Raw genomic sequence first — 22,862 nt, 5'->3', positions numbered from 1 at the left:
AGGTGAGAAAAAGTAAACCATAAAACGGAGATAAAAAAAGATAATAAAATATTTTTTTAAATGAATAAATAAAAAAATGAATGACATTAACTGATGAAAATAAATGAATAATAAATAAATGATAATGATGATAATAATAAGAAGAAGAAGAAGAAGGAAGGCAAGATGAAAAGGTAGTAGCTATTAAAGACAATATAATAAAAATATAATCTAAAAAATAAAAAATGCCATTACAATTAAACAAAAGATCATTACATAAAGTCATCTGTTAATAATCTTGTACATACAGAACAACCAGAGAACAACCAGCAGAGAGCCCTCTAGTGGTGAGACGGAGAACGACAAGACAAGGCGGCTGGTCGCGTTCCAGAGCTATGCGCTGCGTCGTTGTTGCACGGACTACGTGCAACAACGATGAAAGGCGTCTAGATTCTTACGAGAAATGTTATATATTTACTTTTAAAAAAATATATATATATACGTTATACAACTGATAATATAATATCTTCAGAATGTTATATCCGTTTTCAAGTCAATTAACGTGCCAGGCCAGTACGACAAGGGGATATAATTTGCGCAGGGCGATTAAATGCGTCTTGAAACGTGTCCGTTGACATGACGGTTGTATTTCCGGATGACAACGCTTTCAGCTGCATGACAACCGCTACAGGTACGTTAACAGGCAAAAGCTGATTTTTTTTTAATAAGATATTATAGTTACATCATTCCGGGTTTTCTGCTACAACATTTGTGTTTGGGAATTTCTTTGTATATTTTGGCAGCCTACATATATTGCATCTTTTGTAGGCGTTTAACGTTATAGCTAATAATATGTTGTGAAAAGGACACTGTGCAAAATCCAGCAGTTGCATTTTAATTTATGTCAGATTCTTTTAAATGCATTGTTTATTTCTGTATTACCGCTGTACTTTGTATTACTCAAAAAACGTTTAGACCTAATAGACACATGTTCGTCAATAAATGTTTTATTTTGAAGGTTGTGACCGGAAGTCCCATTCTTAATTTTATCTGTCTTGACTGTTGGCACTGGTATAGATAGCTGATGGGTCCGGGTGAAAATCATGAAAATGAATCAAAAATCAAAATAGAAACCATGGCAGTGAAGTTACACTGATCAGGTAAGGGCTCTGTAGCTACACGTAAGCCCAGTCTCTGGCTAGGAAGCAGTTTAGCCGCTAAAAGTATAATTTTCAGGCTAAGTTGCCCAGCCATTGAGCTAGCTATGTTAGCTCACCTGGCTAAACGGAGCTAAACGTAGTTAAATGGCTCTGAAAAGCACCTGGCCGAGCTAGCTTGGAGAGTGGTAAGGTGAGCATAACTTTTTATACCTGCCACCTGTCTAATGCTAGCAACTGTTGTTTGTTTGGCTTAGCTATAATGTGGAGTGACACTGAATCTACACGTAAGCAAACGTGACTAATTTCCTGACCAGACCAGCTGCTAAGCTAATAATGTATGTATTGAAGACCAGCTGCTGGTTTATGCGAATGGACCCGATACAAGAGAGAACTGCACGCCAAACTCCATTGAAACATAAAGGTACATGCCCTATAAAATATTGTGAGTTGTCAGGAGCAACTCTTCAATTTAGCAGACATGTAATACACCAATCAGTACTTCTTTTAATAAAATGTCAACTTCTAGTTTTGTTAGATATTGCTTACTAACCTGGTTACCTGCCACCAGTGGTGGAATGTGACTACGTGCATTTACTCAAGTACTGTACTTAAGCACAATTTAGAGATACTTGTACTTTACTTGAGTATTTCCATTTGATGCTAATTTATACTTCTACTCCACTACATTTCAGAGGGAAATATTGTACTTTCTACTCCACTTCGTTTATTTGACAGCTTTAGTTACTAGTTACTTTGCAGATTTAGATTATTAATACATATTATAAATCAACTAATAAATTATGATATATTCTTATAGGTTAAGCTACCCAGCAGTATATAAAGTAATTAAAATTAGCTCCACTTTTACCAGCTGCAACATTAAAGTGATGAACATGAATGCATCAATAATTATAGTCCAATAACATGATATATATGATTCTGAAATGGGCCATTCTGCATAATGACTACTTTTACTTTTGCTACTTTAAGTATATTTTGATGCTAATACTTTTGTACTTTGACTCAAGTAAGATTTTGAATGCAGGATTTTTACTTGTAACAAAGTATTTTTACACTGTGGTATTTCTACTTTTACTTAAGTCAAAGATCTGAGTACTTCTTCCACCACTGCCTGCCACCACGGTGTATTTTAACTTTGTGGAAGCAGATTGTGGGAATGACATTCTAAAAGTTGAGTGCTGCTTGGTGGATTATATTCATGACTCAGCACGATTCAGAAAAGAGTCATATGAGTCATATGTTAAGGGTTATGTACCTTTACCGCTATCCAAGGCCACATTAAATAGCTAGATGTCGTTCTCATCATACAAGAGAGAACCTATGAGGCTGAAGTTGGTTTCCGAATCTCAGCTTCTAATTCGCAGCTAGTGATGCGGGAACAACTCGATTTTGTCGTCATGTTGTTTTCGTGCCGCTGCTATAATATGTTTACTGATAGATAGAAATGTACTTTTAAACTATTCAGTGTTCTGCCATATAGACCATCTCCAGCACTGTGCCCCAGCATAGCAGTCAGCCTGACTCGAAGTGTGGTTTAACTGTTTATTGCATGACAACGTTTCAATCCATGATGGCTCTTCATCAGGTCAGTGTTGTGGGTCTGGCCCAAAGCAGATTTCATAGTCTAACCGAAGTGAGTAAAGGCTGTAAATCCATTCGATCCGCAGAGTCCCTCTCAATCTTTAGGAAAAGGCTAAAGACCCAGCTCTTTAGCGAACACCTTCTCACCTGATGGACTGTGCAATTTAAAAAAAAAAAAAAAAAAGAAATTCTTTATCTGCCTCTATGCACTGCCTCGTGGCATCTATGTCCTGTTGGACCAGAACTTAGCTTTATGGCACTTACTCTCGTTCTCTCCTGACTAGATCCTTGCTTGTGTTGTATTAAAATCTCATTTGTACGTCGCTTTGGATAAAAGCGTCTGCCAAATGGGAAATTGTAAATTGTAAATCATCTCCTAAACTTGTTAAGGGAGACCCAGTTCTTAGCCATTATTAGCCTAAATGTTTAAAGGTCCCATATTCTCCACTGTCCAGAGTTTTATTTTGTGTCTTGAGGTCCATTCAAAGCTGTGTGTGTGGTGTCATGAACCAAAAACACTCTCAATCCATTTCTCCACGTTCATTTTCCAGCATCTCTCTGAGCCTTACCAAGAACAGGCCGTTTCTGTCTCCGTGTCTTTAAGGCTCATTAATATTAACGACCCCTCCGTTCCCGATCGGCTAACCGTTTCCAGAGTGAAACGTGAGACGCCGCGGCCCGGCGGCTACAGGTAGGGAAAACTCTCCGGTAATAAACAACGACAACCGCTCAACCGCTTTGAAAAAAACACTTTGTTAGTCTGTTATTTCTTACAGAAATGATAATGAGCGAACCTTTGTGACGCCACAAAGTTACGGAAGTCCAAACGGCTCGTTTAGAGGCTCGCTGCACTAATATGGATTGTGTGGATTTAGTTTTGATACTTTCACCATGTTTAGATAGACCATCCAACTCCTTTATCACCACAGAGGAGAGGGGAGTCCTGCTTTACATGATGTGGGACCTTTAAATGTGAATAAGAAGCTTTCAGCCATCGATCGACTGAGCGGGTAGGGGTTTGGTGTGTAACTGAAGTGTCGCTGGGTGTGTTGGCTGTTGTGGGGATCGGACCTGTGACCCCTCGGCCGCGGGACGTTTCAGGACTCTGTGCTGTGTGTGTGCAGGATGCTGCAGGGACCGTACGGCGGCCTGGACCGGGACAAGCCGCTCATCCGGCTGCCTTTCACAGACTTCGCCGTCGGGACGGTCTTACTGGCCCTCACCGGGCTGATAGCCTGCCTCGGCATTTCACTGATGTATCACTTCGAGGATTCGACGTATACTCACTGTCATGTAAGTTGTCCTGTACCCGCTGTCGGTGTCGGTGTATTTTCATTTGTTGGACAGAATAGACAGAGAGTGGAGAGAGTGTCAGGGTCTGACTTTACCGCCGGCCAAGCGCCAAATGCTGCTCAAATTTTCTTTGGCACATAAATCAATAACAGGCCGTTCACACCTTGGTCGATGTGTCACTGTATTCTGACAGATTGTGGGCGGGGCCAGAGGCTCTGATTGCATCTACTATATGTATTACTATACTATACTATACTATACTATCTGCAGCTACAAAGTTTTGAACAGGCAGATTATGTATTTTTGCTTGACATTTATATTTACCTGTTCCTGCTACTTCTTGATTGTTGTAGATCTCTAATGTTTCTGTCACTAAACACTCGCTCCCTTCTTCAGGCTCTTTCCTAAAACAAATATTTACCATCTTTTATGAAACAGCTTCAGTATTTAAACTTCCCACTCTGACAGTTAGGCCGACTCGTTGCCATAACAACAAAATTCTTAACTCAAGATTAGCCGGGGGGAAGGTGGCTAACTTTCCTACCTCAAAGTAAGTCAGTTGTAATATTTAAGTAACAGACAGTCTTAATTAGACGAGTCCAACCTGAGAATATGAGACCAAATGAGTCTTAAACTAGCTTTATTCAACTGGCCCCAAACTGACTTGGTGATGCTTGTGGCCGCTGTACGCTCTCTCCGACCGCCAGCCAATCAAAGCAAAACAAAACAATCGCTCTGTACCAAACAGGCTCCTGATTGGCTGCCTGTTCCGCTGCTCCACACAAAGCAGAAGAGTCTAAACTTCCTGGATGTTAAACTTGGTGTTATTCCCATGTGGCGAGTCACTTCAGGATGAATTACAAACTTGATCTGTGAGCAAGTTTCAAATTAAAACTCAAAATCTGCTCTCGTCTCTCCATTGAATGTTTCACACCTGATTATATACAATGGCACTGAAAGCTGATAGGATGACATTTCTAAAAAATAATACATAATAAATATAAATTATTTTGGCCAGTAAAAACTATTCCTTGCTTGTAAATCTCTTTTATTTACTGTTGAGCCAATAAGTAACTTTTGGACCCTGGAGAATGGAGACGATGTGCGATGAACTTCAGCACCAAAGCTGCTGACTTTCTCTCTGTGACTTTGGTTTTGTTTTGACTGGAGGAGTGAAAGTCTTTTACCACAGCCATTCATTTATCTGTTGCTCTAGGTGAAATGTTTGTGAAATATCACAGTTTTTACATTGTGTATTATGTCTTTTTTTTATAGTTTTGACAAATAGTCTAGTTTTAGATTTATTTTAGTCTGGTTCATTCACACAATGATAGAATAAGTGATTTTAAAAAATACAAAAATAAAGACAGAAGAGGAAAAAGATGTGAGACGAGATTAGGGCTGAACAATTTTAAAAAAAAATCTAATTGCGATTATTTTGACTGATATTGCAATTGCGATATGATTTGCGATATTAGAAGGAATGATAATTTTTACATCATTATTCTCATTTTCATTGAAAAACGTATTAAAATGATTATGGTGTGGTTTTTGCGGGGATCTGTACCAAACAAAGATGTTTTCTTTTTTCTGCAGCACCACAATATTTAATTTAAAATGGTATTTTGACACATTTCGCGAAAATTGCAGTAGGCCATATTGCAATTTCGATAAAATTTCGATTAATTGTTCAGCCCTAGACGAGATTTAAAAAAAAGGAGAAAAAACCCAAATGTGTCACCTGAAAACCACCAAAAGCAACAAATACACACAAAAAACCCCCAAAACAAACTGTCAACCAGCAACATGACGACTAGAGCACAACAGAAAATGAGAAGATCTGCTGTAATTGTAGAATTCCTGATAGAATGTCGGTTTATAAATGAAATGTTTTGCCGTGTGGCCCCGCCAGGTGCCGAACTACCTCCCGTCCATCAGCGCCTCCATCAGCCTCGTGCCGGAGCGCTACATCTGGCGCTGCTGCATCGGCCTGCACTCGGCGCCGCGCTACCTGGTGGCCGCCGCCTATTTCAGCTTCTACCGCGGCCGCTTCGCCAAGAGGCTGCCGGACCTGCTGCTCAGCGGCCTGGCGCTCGTCTGCAGCCTGGCCGAGAACACCGGCCTGCTGCTGCTCACCTACGTGGCTTCCACAGAAACATACAGTAAGTACCGGCGGAGCGGCTCGAGTACGAGTTGGTTTATTTCTGCAGCCCTTCATCACGGCCTGTCATCCTCTGTGCAGAGAATGAGCCTAACTAAGATCTAACTGGTCAACGATCAACCGTAGAACAGGGGCCAGTTGCATCTCAGGTTGGACTCGTCTAATTAAGACTGTCTGTTACTTAAATATTACAACTGACTTATTTTGAGGTAGGAAAGTTAGCCACCTTCCCCCCCGGCTAATCTTGAGTTAAGAATTTTGTTGTTATGGCAACGAGTCGGCCTAACTGTGTGGGACGTACTGTTACATAAAAGATGCCAAATCTTTGGTTTTTTGGGAAGAGTCTGAAGAAGAGAGCGAGTCTTTAGAGACAGAAACAAACCATTAGAGATCTACAACAACCAAGAAGTAGTAGGAACAGGTAAATATAAATGTCTGTAGCAAGTTTGACTTAAAGTCACATTTAAGTCTAAGACCAGGTCTATGTTTTTGCAACTGGTCCCAGAATGATATAGAACAAACACAAGTAGGGTTGGGTTCAGTTACCCGGTTCCGTTTTGGAACTGGTTCAAAGTTACCAAAACACCTGAATTCGTTAATCCCCAAGTCGATGAATCCTCTAATCAAATCCCCCGCTCCCCCTCCCCCCGATGATGTCATACACTTGCGTCCCCAGTCCCCACTTCCCAGTGTCTTTGTCAACATGGCGGATGGATACAAGTGATCGAAACCGCGCGCACTTTTTATATAATAATGCGGCAAAATGCAATTTTTGTGGCATGGTCCTGTTGACTAAGGGTGCACAAGGGCATGAAAAAACACTGATCAACGCAGCATGACGTTAGAGTTAACGAGTGCCTTGTTTTTGAAATTTTCTTTGTCCTTTTTTTTCCCCCCACAAAAAATATGTAAAAAGGCTTGATAAGGGATTCAAAAGGACTGGGATTCGATAAGCAGGTTCAATACAGGATTCAGATTCGATAGAATGCTTTTGATCCCCAACCATAAACACAAGGAAGCAGAACAAAGCACAGGACACACAATAACACATTTTTGCAAGACACAGGGTTCCTACGCAGGTCTGGAAAAAGTATAAAAAATGAATTTGATCATTTCCAGGTCTGGAATAGTTTGGGAATTTGAAAAAAAAATGTCTGGAAAAGTATGGAAAATGTTGCGGTTCAGGTCCGATACACACATAATTCTAGCTTTTATGTTGTTGTAGAGCCACTTTGAGTCCACAGTTTTTGTTGATGTGAAGAATAATGTTCAGATAGAGGGACGCTCTTATTACCCAGCCGCTGTCAGCATGCATTATATCAAATACCCACCAAAATCAAATCCAGTCAAGAACATAGGGTCTGGGAAAAATATGGAATTTTAAAATGTAAAGCGTGTAGGAACCCTGCCAATCATCTCACATATTCTGATATTTGTGGCTGTGAAGAACAATCTTCATCTATACAGTGATATGAGCTAGTTAGCAGGGGCAAGATGTCTGTCTGTGTAAATCATATTGAACACCAGACAAAATGTTCAAAACAAATCAAGGTCTGGAGAAAGTATGGAATTTTTTAATTGAAAATGTGTAGGAACCCTGAAGACATAAAGGCCTATCTATTCTATATATCCTAACCTACCAGCTCCAAAAGCCTTAGACCCTTAGCAGCATACAAGGAGAATCTTCCAAGAAAACATCGTTAGGAAAAATAATGTTAGAAACCTTGGGTGGGCGGAGTCACACTCAAGTGGAGTTTTGTCATATTTCCAGAGCTTCTATAAAAGATGTAGGTTTCTTTTCAACTTTTGGGAGGAGGGGTCCTGGCTGCAGAGCTCCGCTGTCAGGCCCGCTCCACGCTCAGGTCTCTTCTTCTTCGTCAGTTATTTTGAACTCCCAGTTCCCTCTCAGGCTGAAGTTCAGTGAAGCTCGCCACATTTCCAGGCCTGTTGCCGAAGTGCATTTACTTTTCAAAATAAAAGCCCCGCGAGGTTGCCACAGAAAACACACTTGTGATTGGTGAAATCTCCCTAATTAATGATTTAGCAAAATGTTTAAGCAGATGACGCAGGCTGTTTCATGACTGTCTTATGATTTGGGGATAGTGCTAACCGGGAGAGATGAAATATCAGAACAATAGAAGTTGCAGGAGATATCTCATCCTTCCCCTCCGTTTCTAGCTGATGTTTTCTTAAAATTTTTTTACTGCTTGATGATGTGTCTAATGTGTCTAATTCATTCATGCATACGCTTAATTATTCACACATTAATTATTCACACATTAGACACATCATTTCTAACAAAAACATTGATTAACCGACTTACAGCAATGTCAGATTGAGTCATTAGAATTAGCCGACAGAAAAAGAGAGTAGTGGCACCGTCCTGACAGCGGAGGTAAAGAGCAATAAAAAAAACCCGACGATAAAGAAGAACGTTGGGCTGCGTCATTAGAATGAGAGAAGAAGAGAGCTGAGCGTGGAGCTGGCCCGAATCCTTGGCCTGACAGCGGAGCTCTGCAGCCAGACCCCTTTGACTTCTGGACACACTCCGGGTCAAACCCACTGTGCACACGGTAGTCGCCTAAATGCCGAACTTCATCGCCAAGATTGAAGCAAAAGGTAGATCTGTAGGTATGAGAGAGAGAGAGAGAGTGGGAGAATTATTGGTTAATGTGAAATACAGTGACATAACGCCAAACTGAACCCTGATCTGATGGGTCAACACTGATCAAAATAGAAAACTTGGCAGTGTAATTTGTTGAAAAGGGAGATTAAAGGGAGATTCAAACCAATTAGGGAAGGGCTGTTGACCCAAACCTACACCTACAAACCTTTTTATATTTGTAACTTATTCATCTCTGAGCTATGCAGTTACTAGATCTGCACAATTAACTGAACAAAAATGAAATCCCAATACTAACTAGCAAGTTCCAGTTACAAGGTACTGATGTGTTTTGCAGAATCTCTTACCTGAAGTTTCAAGCGTTGAAAAAGGAATTGGCTCAGAAAAGCTGTGACCACATTTACTCATAAAAGAACTTTAGTAAGTATACAGAGTAGAGCTGGACGATAATTCAATATTATCGTTTATCGTCTTTCAGTGGGATTATATTGTGATCATATGGTGATTTTGGGATATCGAGACGCACAACTCTGCTGTCTGAACTGACGAGAACAAGCTAATATTATTTAGAAACTCAGACAAAATGAAGTATGGTCGGAATATTATGTGAAAATTTCAGTTTAGTTTGACATCACACCAAGCATTACCATTCGGTTCAATATGATGAACATTAATTTGATTACTTAACGTGATTTCGCTTATGTGAGCCATATCGTCATATAGATCGATATCGAAAAAAATCCTTATGATTAGGCAAGGCAAGGCAAGTTTATTTATATAGCACATTTCAGCAACAAGGCAATTCAAAGTGCTTTACATAAAACATTAAAAGCATCGAGACAAAATGAAAACGATAAAATTCAAATAAAAGACCAAGAAAAATAAAGTTCATTAAAGAGCTAAGAGAATAAAAAAAAAAACAACCAAAAATAGGCTAAAATAGAATAGGACAGGTGTAAAATACAAGAATAAAGGTTACAGTGCAGTGTGAGAGTTGACTAGTTATTTGATGTCATAAAAGGCAGCGGCAAACAGAAAAGTCTTCAGCCTTGATTTAAAAGAACTGAGAGTTGCAGCAGACCTGCAGTTTTCTGGGAGTTTGTTCCAGATATGTGGAGCATAAAAACTGAACGCTGCTTCTCCATGTTTAGTTTTGACTCTGGGGACAGAAAGCAGACCTGTCCCAGACGACCTGAGAGGTCTGGATGGTTCATAACATAGCAGAAGATCAGAAATGTATTTTGGCCCTAAACCATTCAGTGCTTTATAAACCATTATCGTGATATTGATTTCAACCATATCGTCCGGCCCTAATACAGAGTAGCACTGCTGTGTTTATTCAGTACTGAGTTTAGCTCAAGTCACGTCAGCTTGATATCTAAAAAAAAAAACCCTAAACACATCAAACTTGCAGACAAAAGTATAAAGCACGTTTCCTCCACACACACACACACACACACACACACACACACACACCACATGCTTTGACAGTGAAAGTGCCTTCAGGTGTGTGTTGTGTGGTTTCATCGTTCCGTTCTTCAGCTCAGAAGAAAGAAAGCAGAAGTGAGGCGTTGAAACGCAGGTTTGCACTAAATTTATTTATTTATTCACCGGAGACAAAACTTCCCTCCTTCCCCTTTCTTCTGAATCTGCTGCACACAGGGTCAGAAACCCCCCACATGGTAAAGGCCCATTCACATCTAGAACGATAACAATAAAGATAAGAAGATTTAAATCGTTATAAGTAAATAGAATATCTGTGTTCACACTACAACTGTAACTATAAAAACCTCCAAAACGACAACTACTATATTCTTGGTTCCATCTCAGAGTGATTTTTCTGGCAGTAGAGACAACGATAAAACATTTTCAACCAATCAAACTAAAGTTCTACAAAGGACGGGTTGGGAGAATTCAGTAGTTCACTGCAGTGACGGAGCTGCTGCTGAGGAACTGATGACAGAAGTCCAGAGGAACCAAAGACCAAAAGCCTCTAAACATGTTGAACAGAAACGTGACGAACCGGTCGGGATCGGAGCAGCTCTTGGGATTAGCGGTGAGGCGGTTTACTGACCTGGAAGCTAGTTAAATCGCTACCTTTTGCTAGCATGATGCTAAGAAAATAGCACAATCTCTTGGCCAACCTGACCGCAAATGCGATATCATCCTGTTTTCAATTTGACCGGGAGGGAGCAACATGAGTCTCCAGAAGCCTGTTGAAACCCGTTCAGCCACGGAGACGTTCAGGTGTTTCTCTCAACACGGACTTTACTCTCTGATCCACAGGAGATGTGGTGTGCAGGGTCTCCCACTGGGAAAGACATGAACAGCTTCACTTGGTGACAATTAGTACCATTAGCTCTCATATAAACAAAGCACAATAATGTTATGAAAGCGCCATAAAAGAGCATTATTATCTGCCATCTCCTCTCTCAATGCATGAACCCAAATCCTCCGGCTCTGTTGTAATTTACTTTAGCGAGCGAGTAAAATAAAAGCAGGTCGGTAAAAGTCATCACGCTCCATTTTGTCTCTGAATATTCGGCGCGGATATCGTTGTAGTGTGAACGCTTGAGCAACAGCATATAGTTTATAGTTTGTAGTTATCTTTATAGTTGTCGCTCTAAGTGTGAATGGGGCTTAACTGTCTGAGATGAAAACATCCCAACGCCTCGCTTATCCACGGTCTGTGGTCGTTTGCCTTTTCTCAGACTTTGTCCCTCCTGGCTGCCGTACACTCTCTGACCGTGAGCCAATCAAATCAAATCCTTCTAAACTTCCTGGATGTTAACTGGTGTAACGGCAAACTTTACTCCCATGTGGCCAAAAAGAAAAATCATTAAAAAAAACTAAAAACTATTAAATTAACACACAATACCTGATTCTGTATTCTCAAAATAGCATTGGAATGGGTAGGGTGACATGTTTGAGAAAAATACATATTATTTTGGCTGGTAAAAATTATTCTTGGCAGGTAATGTGTTTCTTTAGTACCAGCGCTTGGCAGATGAGCCAAAAATGTATTTTGAGAGACTGATACCAGAGACTGTTCAAAGTCGGCATTCACATTTTTGTGCGCAACATTTTTTCTGTGTGTTTCTGGGGAGAATAAAGTGAGTGAAGTGTCAAGGTGTTGGCAAGTTAAAACTTGCACTAGGCGACTTTAGCAGTCCCAAATGGCAGTGACAGGTAAATGAAAAACTATAAAATAAGGTTCAATTACCATGCTTTTATTTTGATGTGTGCATTGTAATTGTAATTGTAATTTCTGGATGTTAAACTGTCATGTGAGTGTTAAATAAAAGCTTGAACTTGAACTTCCTACCAGAGAGCAAACTGACAGCAGAGTTTAATTTGGACAAACAGGGAGAATCTGCAGCATCTCAGGGTGTTTTCACAGCTGTGCTTTTAGTCCGGTTAAATCGGACTCTGGTTCGTTTTCCCCCTTGGTGCGATTCGTTTGGTCAGGTGTGAACACAGTCATCGCACTCGGGTGCGGACCGAAACAACCGCACCGAGACCCTTTAGAGGAGGCGGTCTCGGTCCGGTCCCGATCGAACTCTGGAGCGGTTTGTTTGTGGTGGGAACGTGATCCGACCTCGATCCGACCTCGATCCGACCTCGATCCGACCCAACTACCAGCTGTACTCAGTTTACTCCGCAAGTTTGAGCTAAACGGCTCCTGTATTCAGCAGTGGTGAGCAGCATGTTACTGTTGTAGCTGCTGGAGGTGGAGCTAGTTTGAACTACTTTATATACAGTTAGCTAGTTTAGTCCAGTGGTTCCAACCTAGGGGTCGGGCCCCTCCAAAGGGTCACCGGATAAATCTGAGGGGTCGTGAGATGATTAATGGGAGAGGAAAGAAGAAAAAACAAAGTTCTGATACACAAATCTGTTTTCAGTTTTTGGACTTTTTCTCTAATCTTTGATTTTTGCTGAAATATTGGATCATTTGAACATTTATTGAAATGAAACCATGTGAGGTTTAGAGGGAAAAATCACTATTTGGTGGAGCTGTTAACAACTCATAGACATCTGAAATGTGACCCGACTACACACTGCTTTCTGTAAGACGTCAAAAGCCAAAAAGGTTGGAAACCACTGGTTTCATCTTTAACAATGTGTTGTATTTTAAAAGCTTGTTATATTATCCATTGTGTCAAATCTCCATCTGAAAAGTAACTAAAGCTGTCAAATAGATGTAGTGGAGTAGAAAGTACAATATTTCCCTCTGAAATGTAGTGGAGTGGAAGTATAAAGTAGCATCAAATGGAAATACTCAAGTAAAGCACAAGTATCTCAAAATTGTTCTTAAGTACAGTACTTGAGTAAATGTACTTAGTTACTTTCCACCACTGGTAGCCAGGTACAGCAGGTACAGCAGGTACAGCAGGTATAGAAGGTATGGCCAGTATAGCATTTTCATGACGTTTCCTCGAAGTGCGTTCGGCATTCTGCTGGTACAGTTTTGCCTGGTATATAAAAAAGATAAATTAAAAAGATAATTACAACAGTTATGAGCAAATGCCAACTCTGCTGTTGCTCCATGTTGCAGAGCAATGTGCTCTAGTCCAGAACACAGGAGCTTCTTCCTGTATTTACTTTCCTGCTCCCGCCCCAGACACATCTGACCAATAAGCGGAGTGAACGTTCTCACCTGGTTTGTAGTGATGCATTTTGGTTCGCTTGGATTTTTCTCTGTGTGAAAAGAAACCGAACCAAGGGGGAAAACGCTCCAAGTTTACAAACTCATCAACTGATTCAGACCAGAGCAAACGATCTGTAGGTGTGAAAACGCCCTCAGTCAGTGGAGACGCTCTGCTCTGCTCTGCTGCCGCATCACTTCCTGTTTACACTGAGAGACGCTGCAGCTTTAACATCTGACAGCTTCATCCATTCTCTTGTTTTGGACTCTTTGGGCCAATAGATATTGCATCAAACTGCATGCTGGAAACACATATTGATGAACACTGTTGTCTCCACAGGTGTCCATAAAAACGGCTTCATTGTGTTCATAGCGAGCTCGCTGCTGCACATGCTCATTACATGCAGACTGTGGCAGGTGATCAAGAGATACTGTGTGAACCCAGAGGTAAAACCCTTTCCCTTCCCTCACTTCACCTGACTGTGTGTGTGTGTGTGTGTGTGTGTGTGTGTGTGTGTGTGTGTGTGTGTGTCCAAGCTTTCTTTGTAGCAGTAAACCAAGTTATATCATGTAAAAGCTATTATCCAAGCTAAGAGCTTTGGATACAAAGTCACTTTTGAAGGTAAAAAGATGAAGTTGTTGTATGAAATATGCACTCTCTATCTGTCTGTCTGTCTTTCAATCAATAGACAGACAGGTAGATTGATATAGATACAGAAATATATTTTTTATTTAAGAACAAATATACAGATTATTATTATTATTGTGTGTCCAAAAGTCTGGACCCACCTGACTGAATGTTCTGTGTTTCATTCTCTTAAAGCCATTCTGATCTACAGTCTTCTGCTTAAATGCTTGAAATCAGTTTCTTAGACAAATATAAACAGTGAAGTTGATCCTATGAATGACTTTCTTTCCAAAGCCTTTGCATCAAGGCAAAGGGCGGCTGCTTTAATATAAGATAGTTTTGATTTGTTTAACACTTTTTTGGTCGCTGCATAATTCTGTTTGCGTATTTCATAGTTTTGATGTTTTTACTGTTATTCTAAAATGTGGAAAATGGTAAAGAAGAATGTGTGTGTGTGTTTCCCACAATTCACCACCAACTCACTATTTTACCGGCCAATCAGACGTTTAGACCAGAACACGATCCGCTGATGGGTTCTCACCTGCCGGCAGCTGGCACGCAAACTTCAAACAGCCACAGCTAAAATTTACCAGCATTGGACTGGTGCCTGGTGGTAATTTCCCACCCTGAGAAACACTGTGTGTGTGTGTGTGTGTGTTTTTCTCTCTCTGAGTAGGTGTTAGTCAGTTCACTGATCTGAAACCTTTCGCCCCTTCAGTGCTGGCAGATAATCTGCTAGTTCTCACATTGCATCAAACCTCTCAGTGGCACAGCTTGTTTTTCACCTCCAGATGGTGCTGTAGAGCTACTGATCCAGTGAATTAACCCCAACACACACACACACACACACACACACACACACACACACACTGTTTCCTCTGTCTTCATTCAGATCACGGCCAAGGCAGAGAGAGTGTGAGATTTAAACTGGAGTGTAATTTATCAAAATTATATAGTCCCGAGAAAATGAATTTCACACGTCAGAAGTCTCTCTCTATCTGTCTCTCTCTGTTTCTCTCTCTCTGTCTCTCTCTCTCCCTCCCTCTCTCTCTCTCTCTGTGTCTCTCTCTCTCCCTCCCTCTCTCTCTCTCTCTCTCTCTCTCTCTCTCTCTCTCTCTCTCTCTCTCTCTCTCTCACTCTGTTTTTAACCTCCTCAGTTAATCTATGATGATAAAAATGATTTTTTCTGGAGAATGTTTTAGTTCCAGAGCAGATGTCAGATCTTGGTTGGATGATGAACACAGAACTCAAGCGTGAGACTAAAGAAGAAAGTTTTAACATTTTAACTGTGTGCAGTGTCGCTTTTAAGTAAGATGTACAAACGTTTACTGTTGTGAAACTCAAGGCCACAGAATGACATCGCCCACAACACACGCACACACACACACACACACACACACACACACACACACACACACATACTGTACGGTTTCACACACTCTGGTGCATTTTCAGACACACTTTTAACACCAGCAAACAGCTGTTGAAACAAGTTTAGACACAGCTGGTGCACGCATACACACACACACACACACACACACACACACACACACACACACACAGACACTCAATAACTGCATAATCATAATATGGGGATAGAGTCACATCTATGTGCATGTATGGTTAAAAATATTTAAGTGTGTGTTTTGCTTATATGTAGCTTGTAGCTTATGTTTCTCATTAATGTAATTTATCTTCAGTTCTGCTCTCATAAGAGGAAACATCAAGGCATCACTCTAATGTAGTGGCAAAGACATGCCAACTCAGCATAATGGCGAATCACAGCAATTAATAATACTACAGGTTTCCCCACGGGCCTTGAAAATCCTTGAATGTTTATGGATTTGACAAAAATAAAATGAGACTTTAAAAGTTTTTGAAAATGAATGGATGTCCTAAGAAAGTGCTTGATGTTTTAAAATTCAAATCTAGCACCAAATTCATCGGTTTGCCTCGGCTCTCTGGACTTTTCTCCGTCTCCTCGCAGCGAAACCTCACATCCTGAGGAAAACCCAGTGTCAGTTTTTAAAATGAAGGACTGCACACACCGTGACACGAGTGCTGGAAAGGCAAACTAGCATCAAAGATAATTCAATGAGATGAAACAGGAAGTGCCGGTCTCCTTTCGTCTTTAGCCTGGACTTTGGATCTGTTGGTGTTTATTATTGGTGTTGTATATGTGTCATGCAAATTCAGCCTAGTGGCTTAGTGTCACAGCGTTGACACAAAGTTGGTGTGTGTGAAGTGCGTGCCTGGCTCATGTATTAGTGGGCTGTTTTGCAGCTTTAAGCCTGTTTGGTTTGCATTACTGAAAAGGCCGGCACCACGACCTGGACTGACCGCAGCAAAATCGCAACGCTGCCATTTTTCTCTTGGAGGAACAGAAAACTTCTGTTGATGCACAAATCAAACTGCATGTTGGAAATAATCTCCCCAGAGTCTCATTCACTACAACCCAAACTGATCTGGACAATGTTTAAGTGCTGAAAAAGAAAACACCATGTATCCCAATTCATATTGCAATCATACACTGCAAAAAATGACAGTCCAGTGATTTTTACTTGTTTCCAGACCTATCAAGCTTACTTCATGATATTTTTAGTCAAATTATCTCACTGCACTGGCAGATAATCTGCTGGTTTCAATACATGTCACTTGATGTCACTTCTTTCGAGAAATCATCATAAAACAATGAAGAAAATCTTGAAACAAAGAAACCTTCTCCAAGACAATTTAACTTTTACCAAGTAAATGTCCTGAAACAAGTTCCTCCTGGAAAAAAAGTCAAATTTGTTGAAATCTGTAACATGTCTGCCAGTGCAGTAAGATGATTTTGCCAAAAAAAACAAGCTTGATAAGTCTGGAAACAAGGTAATATCACTGGACTGTCATTGTTTGCAGTGTATGATTGCAATATGAATTGGGATACATGCTTTTTTTTGTAATATCGAGGTGAAAAGTAGCCATATGAATTTTTACAGCCTTTATTTTTTTTTGTCATGCAGCTGTACTCGGGGTGTGTACACACATCTGAACAGACCACAGCCGGTGTATTTTAAGTCTGCGAACACACAGCCGGCAGTTCACAGCACGACAGGGGAAGTGGGGTGTGAAGATGTTCAGCCGACTCCCATCAGCCTCACGAGCCTCAGGAGCCTCAGGAGCCTCACGAGCCTCAGGAGCCTCAGGAGCCTCACATCTAGTGTCAGTCCGGCCCGGCGGTCCCAAATCCCGGTATGGACATTGTCTGGGAAGTAGGCGAGCGCTTCATGGTAGAAACATCTCGGCTTTCCTGAAGCATGCGGTAGCACCAAGTAGATCGTGAAGCAATACTGCAAGATAGGGATGCAGTGATATGGAAATTTTGGGCCGATACCGATACCGATACCGGACCTGATTTCTCAACCACCACAATCGGCCGATACCGATATTTTGTTTCGTATTGACCCGTTTGTGCCCTGCCAAAATAATCTATATTCTGCCCTTCATTATACTTTGCAATGAATATAGATTTAAGGATCAGCTTTTATTGTAACAACTTTCACATAACCAAAAATGCCCTTTTTGAAATTGAACTAAATAAATAGAAAGCAAATGAACATATAGATTTAAGGAACATCTTTTATTGTAACATTCTTTCACATAACCAAAAATGCCTTTTTTTTTTATTAAAATAAACAAATAACATCTATTGTTACCTCACGCTGATAGGCTGTCCTTCCATTCAAACTTGAACATCTTTGGAACAGATTAGTGACGCAGTATATGTTAATGAGTATCGGCCACTGCCATCGGTGGATTTAATCTTATCGGCCGATGAGCCGATTGTAGTCAACAATGCAAAAATCGGCCATTTCCGATATTCAACCGATATATCTGTGCATCACTACTGCCAGACAGACGTTCGTTTCACAAGGCTTTCCCAGAACTGCTCGCAAATCAAGAAGTGTGTGAAACGTGTCGCCGACTCAAAACGCCTCCGGGCGAGTCGTGAGAGTTCAAGACTCTCTCTGCGAGTGCTGTAGCCTGAAGATCCCATTCTGCTGTCTCGTCTGCACAACTCTCACAAGAGAAATATGAAAGATATACAGTACTTCCCTAATATCGTTCACAAAATAGGAAGTTTTCTTGGGGAAAAAAAATACCAAGAGTTTGTGAGTGTAACATCCGATGAGAAAGTGTGCGTCCTCCTGGGGGAAAACTTCCCTCCTCGCAGCAGCCGGCCCCAGCCTGCCATCGCTGAAGGAGACGGTGCCTCCCTCTCTTCTTTCCTCTGTCATCAAGAAGAAATGTCATTTCTCGCTTGGTGAAAATGGCTCTTCTCTTCTTCTCCTCTGCCATATGACATACATGTGTAGAAGGAACTGAACTTGACCTATTTTTAAAGGCTAACCTCTGTCGGTGTGACTGGATAATTGAATGGAAAGTTAACTGACACACGGAGGTTGATGAGCGACACATGGTTGAGGTTCAGTACCAAAGAGTGAAATATGTGGGCATGAATTTTTATAATTGAAGCCTGATTTTTCCCTTGAAAATTATTGAATGATGAACCAAGTTTGAAATGCCTCTTGTAGAAATGAAAGCATGCATAAATATAGATTTAAATGAATGTGTTTAGCTAGATTTGAACCCACGACCTTTCCAAACAAGGGGCAAGACATGCACCATTAGAATCAGCAAATGCAACAGGAGAAATTCAGATATATATTCTTCCAAACCAGGGTCACTACAGTGTTTTGTAGCCACCATGACTGAACAAAGAAAAGAGCGCCGCCTGCAGAAACTCAAACTTTACCAACAGAAAGTCCAAGCTCCACCCACACTGTTTGATTGACAGGTGAAGAAACACCGCAGCAGTGGCGCTGAGCAACAAAAAATGAGGAACTTGCAGGTTTCCACTTTTAGAAACACTGAGAAACTTTTAGAGAACAGCTCAAGTTGATAAAAATAGTATGAAGGATGCCTGAGTCAGCATCTTCTCTTCTATTCAGATTTCTCTAGCAATTCTAAAAATCTAGATTGGATCCAGCATTGAAATACTCCTCTATCGCTCTGTCTCCATCCTGCTCTTTCCCTCCCTCCCTCTCTTCTCTTCCTCCTTCTGTCTCTCTGTCCGAACTTCTCTCTCTCTCTCTCCCTTCCCTTCCCTTTCTCTCTCAGGAAATTACGTCGTATCGATGGAAGGTGCGTCTCTTCCTGTTCAACGTGAGCTGCTGCCTGGCTGCTGCGTACTTCTTCAAACGCCACAACAAGTACTGTGAACCAGGAAGTAAGTGCCAAAGCTCCGCCTCCCTCTGGACTCTGACCCAACGTTGAAACTGCTGGCAGCCAAAGAAACAAGTTGCCCGGAATCCGTACATCATTCTGTTTTTCTGCAGTGAGAAACACCTTCAGACGTCGATTTGTCGATGCAGAAAAGTTGCCTGCTGAGCTTTTGGGAGGCAGCGGCCACCAGCAGCCGGTTGCGTTGTAACGTTGGCGCGTGTCCCGCCTATCGCAGCAACTCCATTGGCTGTACAGCTAACAAAGGGCTAGTTCAAGTTGGCGACTGGACAAAAGCATGGCGATGTGCTCGCTGATGGCAATATTCCCAAATACAGGAAACCAAAGGAGACCCATGAGTCAGAAATGTTTTTTTAAAGGTGCTGCGTGTATCATTTTAATATCAGTAAATTATCAGCGCATTAATTTTGAGATATTAGTAGAATTAGCGTCAACAAACGAGACCATCGTCGAGAAGATTGGCAGTCTACACTGCTGGATTGCTTTACGGCACAAAACAGTTTTTACTTTGCGGTTTCAGCAGTAGAACTGGAATAAAGTTGTGGATTACTGCAGTTTCAGCTTGACATTATCTTACCTGGTCTGAATGCTGATTGGCTGTTATCAGGGCTCTTATCAGCTCTTATCGTTCTCCTCGCTCTCCAAAACAAACAGAGCGATGGGGGGGGGGTACAACAGCTAACAACTTGCTATTTGGACAGGCAGCATCAGGGTTTATGGGAAAACAACACAAATTCTGAGAAACAAAAAATGCTAGATGTAGCACCTTTAAATATTTCCTATAGTTCCTATAATCTGTGCAGCACTGTTGAACAACTCCTTGGCCAATATTGCCCATCAGCGTTGCCCAAACAGTTGCTTTGTGTATCACTGCCTTTTGCCTCAAAGTGATGATGCTCTCATATCGATACTGATATCAGATATTGCACCAGTACCAGGCCAAGATGGTTACTGGTATCACAGAATTTCCCCGATACTAAAATCTGATACCAAACGTTTTCACTCACAGAAGGACGTTGCGTCTCTGCTACAGCTCATTTCTTTAGTGCAGTCATCCCAAACTAATGGCCCACGTCTGTTTTTAGGGAGAGTAAAGGACTCTTCAGTCGTCGGCTCCTCCCATCAGCGTGCGTCGTCACGGAGACGGCAGCAGGGTGATGAAGCCTCATATAACGGTCACAATCGAGGAAGTTCAGAGAACAAACTGAACGTGCTGAAAAGTTTCCCTGTGCAGTTTCAATTCTGTTTTTTTTTTTACCTGCTGGACAGATTCAGGTTTTTCTGTGCTGTAGTTCTCAGTTTCATGTCGTTCTTCCTAATTATTCGTCTCTTCTTTCCACCTCTCTGTTCCCCTCTCTCCATCCAGTCTACACTCTGTTTGCGCTGTGTGAATACCTGGTGGTCCTCTCCAACATGGCCTTCCACATGACAGCCTTCTGGGACTTTGGGAACAAGGAGGTGATGGTGGCCACGCCCCCCGAAGACAAACGCTACTGACGGCGGAGCGTCGCCCCGGCCAACCCGCTACCTGAACCTCCATCTTGTGTCGTACTCCATCTTGAAACATTCTTGAAATGGGTGAAAAATAATCTACCGATGCGGGAGAGAAGACTGGTAACACCTGACCTCCATATCTACAGTGCATTAGGGCGCTCATAAAGTACTATAATGCAATTATAATGCATATAAGAACACATAATGCTGACTGATGCATTATGTCAGCACTCCTAAACATTATAGATGTAACTTTATAATGAATTATACTGTAAGTACAAGCCTCTTATGTGTTTGACTATCAGAGTTTGTCCCATTGAGATTAAAAGGTTGTTCAACAGCCTCTAACAGATAACCAGTCACAAAAGTTCATGAGACACTTGCACTTATGATACAATGCCTTTATAATTCCTTATGTGTGCCCTTTATAAAGTTCCAAGAATGTTTGTGACTCGAGTGACATTATCTATGAGGTTTTTTAGATAATTTTTGGGCATTTATGCCTTTATTTGACAGTTGGAAGTAGAGACAGACAGGAAAGGTCGGGAGAGAGAAGGGGATGACATGCGACAAGGTTCTGGGTCGGATTCGAGCCCAGGAGGTTGTGTTTACACGGTACGCGCCTCAGACCGCTGAGCCAGCAGGACGCCCCAGAGTGACATCTCAGAGTGACATCATCTTGATATTCGGGCGGCAGAATGGCTTAATTGTTAGTGAGACCGTCCTAAAGCCGGATGATCCGGGTTCAAGCCTGGAGTCAGCAGGCATCCTGCTGAAATATCCGTGACCAAGTTGCTGAATCCCAACCAGCTCCAAGGTTACCGTTCCTATGGAAGCAGGATGGCCCAGTGGTCAGGTGGGTCGTCCCCCGACTAGGCTTTGGACGATATTCGATAATATTGAATAGTACCACCAAACAAATACTAGATAATATCACGACACAATAAATAAGGCCTGAAGTAGATAATTAAAATAAAGCAAGGTAAAGCAAAACACATTAAAATTATAAAAGGGGAAACAAAAACAAAAGTAATCTAATCAAACAACAAAGTGCTTACAGAAGAGTAAAAGTGCTAAGAACCGAACAGACCAAAAACTATAGAAAGTGAAGACAAAATATCATAAAGAGCCAGGGCATTGATAATAGACCTGTTATAAAAAGGCTTTTCTATAAAAATAAGTTTAAATAAATAAGTGAGATTAAATTAAAATCGCCCAAGCCTACCCTCCATCAGAGGACAGTTCCCTGTGAGGTCGCACCTACTGATGATGATGATGATACTGAGGAAGATACTGAACCTTTAGCTGCTTCAGGGACCCAACACTAGCTGGCTGACCTGGGTTTCCCCTTACAGATGAATAAATTATATAAAATAAAATCTCAAACAGATTAGCGTCACTTGATTCACAAAAATTTCGGAAATAAATTGAGTTGCTTGGGAAACGAGCAAAATTTTCTCACTGCACCGGCAGATTTGTTCACTTGTTGGACGAAGGCTCAGTATGAGCGGACAGCGTTCGGCTCTGAACCAGGATCAGGTTCAGGACACACAACCCAGAACCACCGTCACCAACAGACCTGGATCTTTACGCCTGAACCCAGCAGGACCTGAGGGGTCGTCGGGTTCGGAGGATTTTCTCATTTAATTGCTTCAGTTTGGATCAGACTCGAGGACTGTTAGCGATTTGCAATTCAGTCGGAGAAGATTATCAGCAATTTTAGGTTTTAGTCGGAGTCAGAAATGTTTCAGGTTCAGGCCGAAGCTGTAAGACACACAGGAGGAAGAGAGGCAGAGGCAGTCCTGTCACCGTCATCTTCACTCCTCAGCAACACCGATGGCGGCCTGACCTCGTCCCCAGGAAACTAAATGTTACATGAACTTAGCCTCCGCTGTCTTGGCTGCACTGCAGACTTGTTTAGTTGATTCCAGTGAAAACCAGACAATGACAACAAGGGGAGAGACAGACAGAGAGGGAACAAGCCGGGCTGG

The 22,862-nt window shown here is 41.5% G+C and overlaps 1 protein-coding gene across 3 annotated transcripts; it reads left to right on the top strand.

The window, feature by feature from the left end:
- The first annotated feature begins 1,043 nt into the window (after positions 1-1,043).
- Positions 1,044-22,862, top strand: pgap2 (post-GPI attachment to proteins 2). Of its 3 annotated transcripts, none has more exons than XM_071518608.1 (6): positions 1,044-1,139; positions 3,866-4,034; positions 5,947-6,196; positions 13,804-13,910; positions 19,255-19,363; positions 20,744-22,862. In XM_071518608.1, the coding sequence occupies exons 2-6, from the start codon at positions 3,867-3,869 to the stop codon at positions 20,872-20,874; spliced, it is 765 nt and encodes a 254-aa protein (XP_071374709.1). In that variant the 5' UTR covers positions 1,044-1,139; position 3,866; the 3' UTR covers positions 20,875-22,862. The 3 variants fall into 3 exon arrangements, with proteins under 3 accessions (XP_071374709.1, XP_071374708.1, XP_071374710.1); XM_071518607.1 differs by having other exon boundaries at positions 1,070-1,329; XM_071518609.1 differs by lacking the exon at positions 1,044-1,139 and adding an exon at positions 1,478-1,560.

Source organism: Centroberyx affinis, unplaced genomic scaffold, assembly GCF_046629955.1.
Source record: "Centroberyx affinis isolate AG114_WGS23_722 - 3 ecotype Tasmania unplaced genomic scaffold, CSIRO-AGI_Caff_v1 ptg000612l_1, whole genome shotgun sequence".
Classification (NCBI taxonomy): Eukaryota; Metazoa; Chordata; class Actinopteri; order Beryciformes; family Berycidae; genus Centroberyx; species Centroberyx affinis.
Note: the sequence above shows the minus strand (reverse complement) of the source record. Positions and strands in the feature narration are given on the sequence as shown.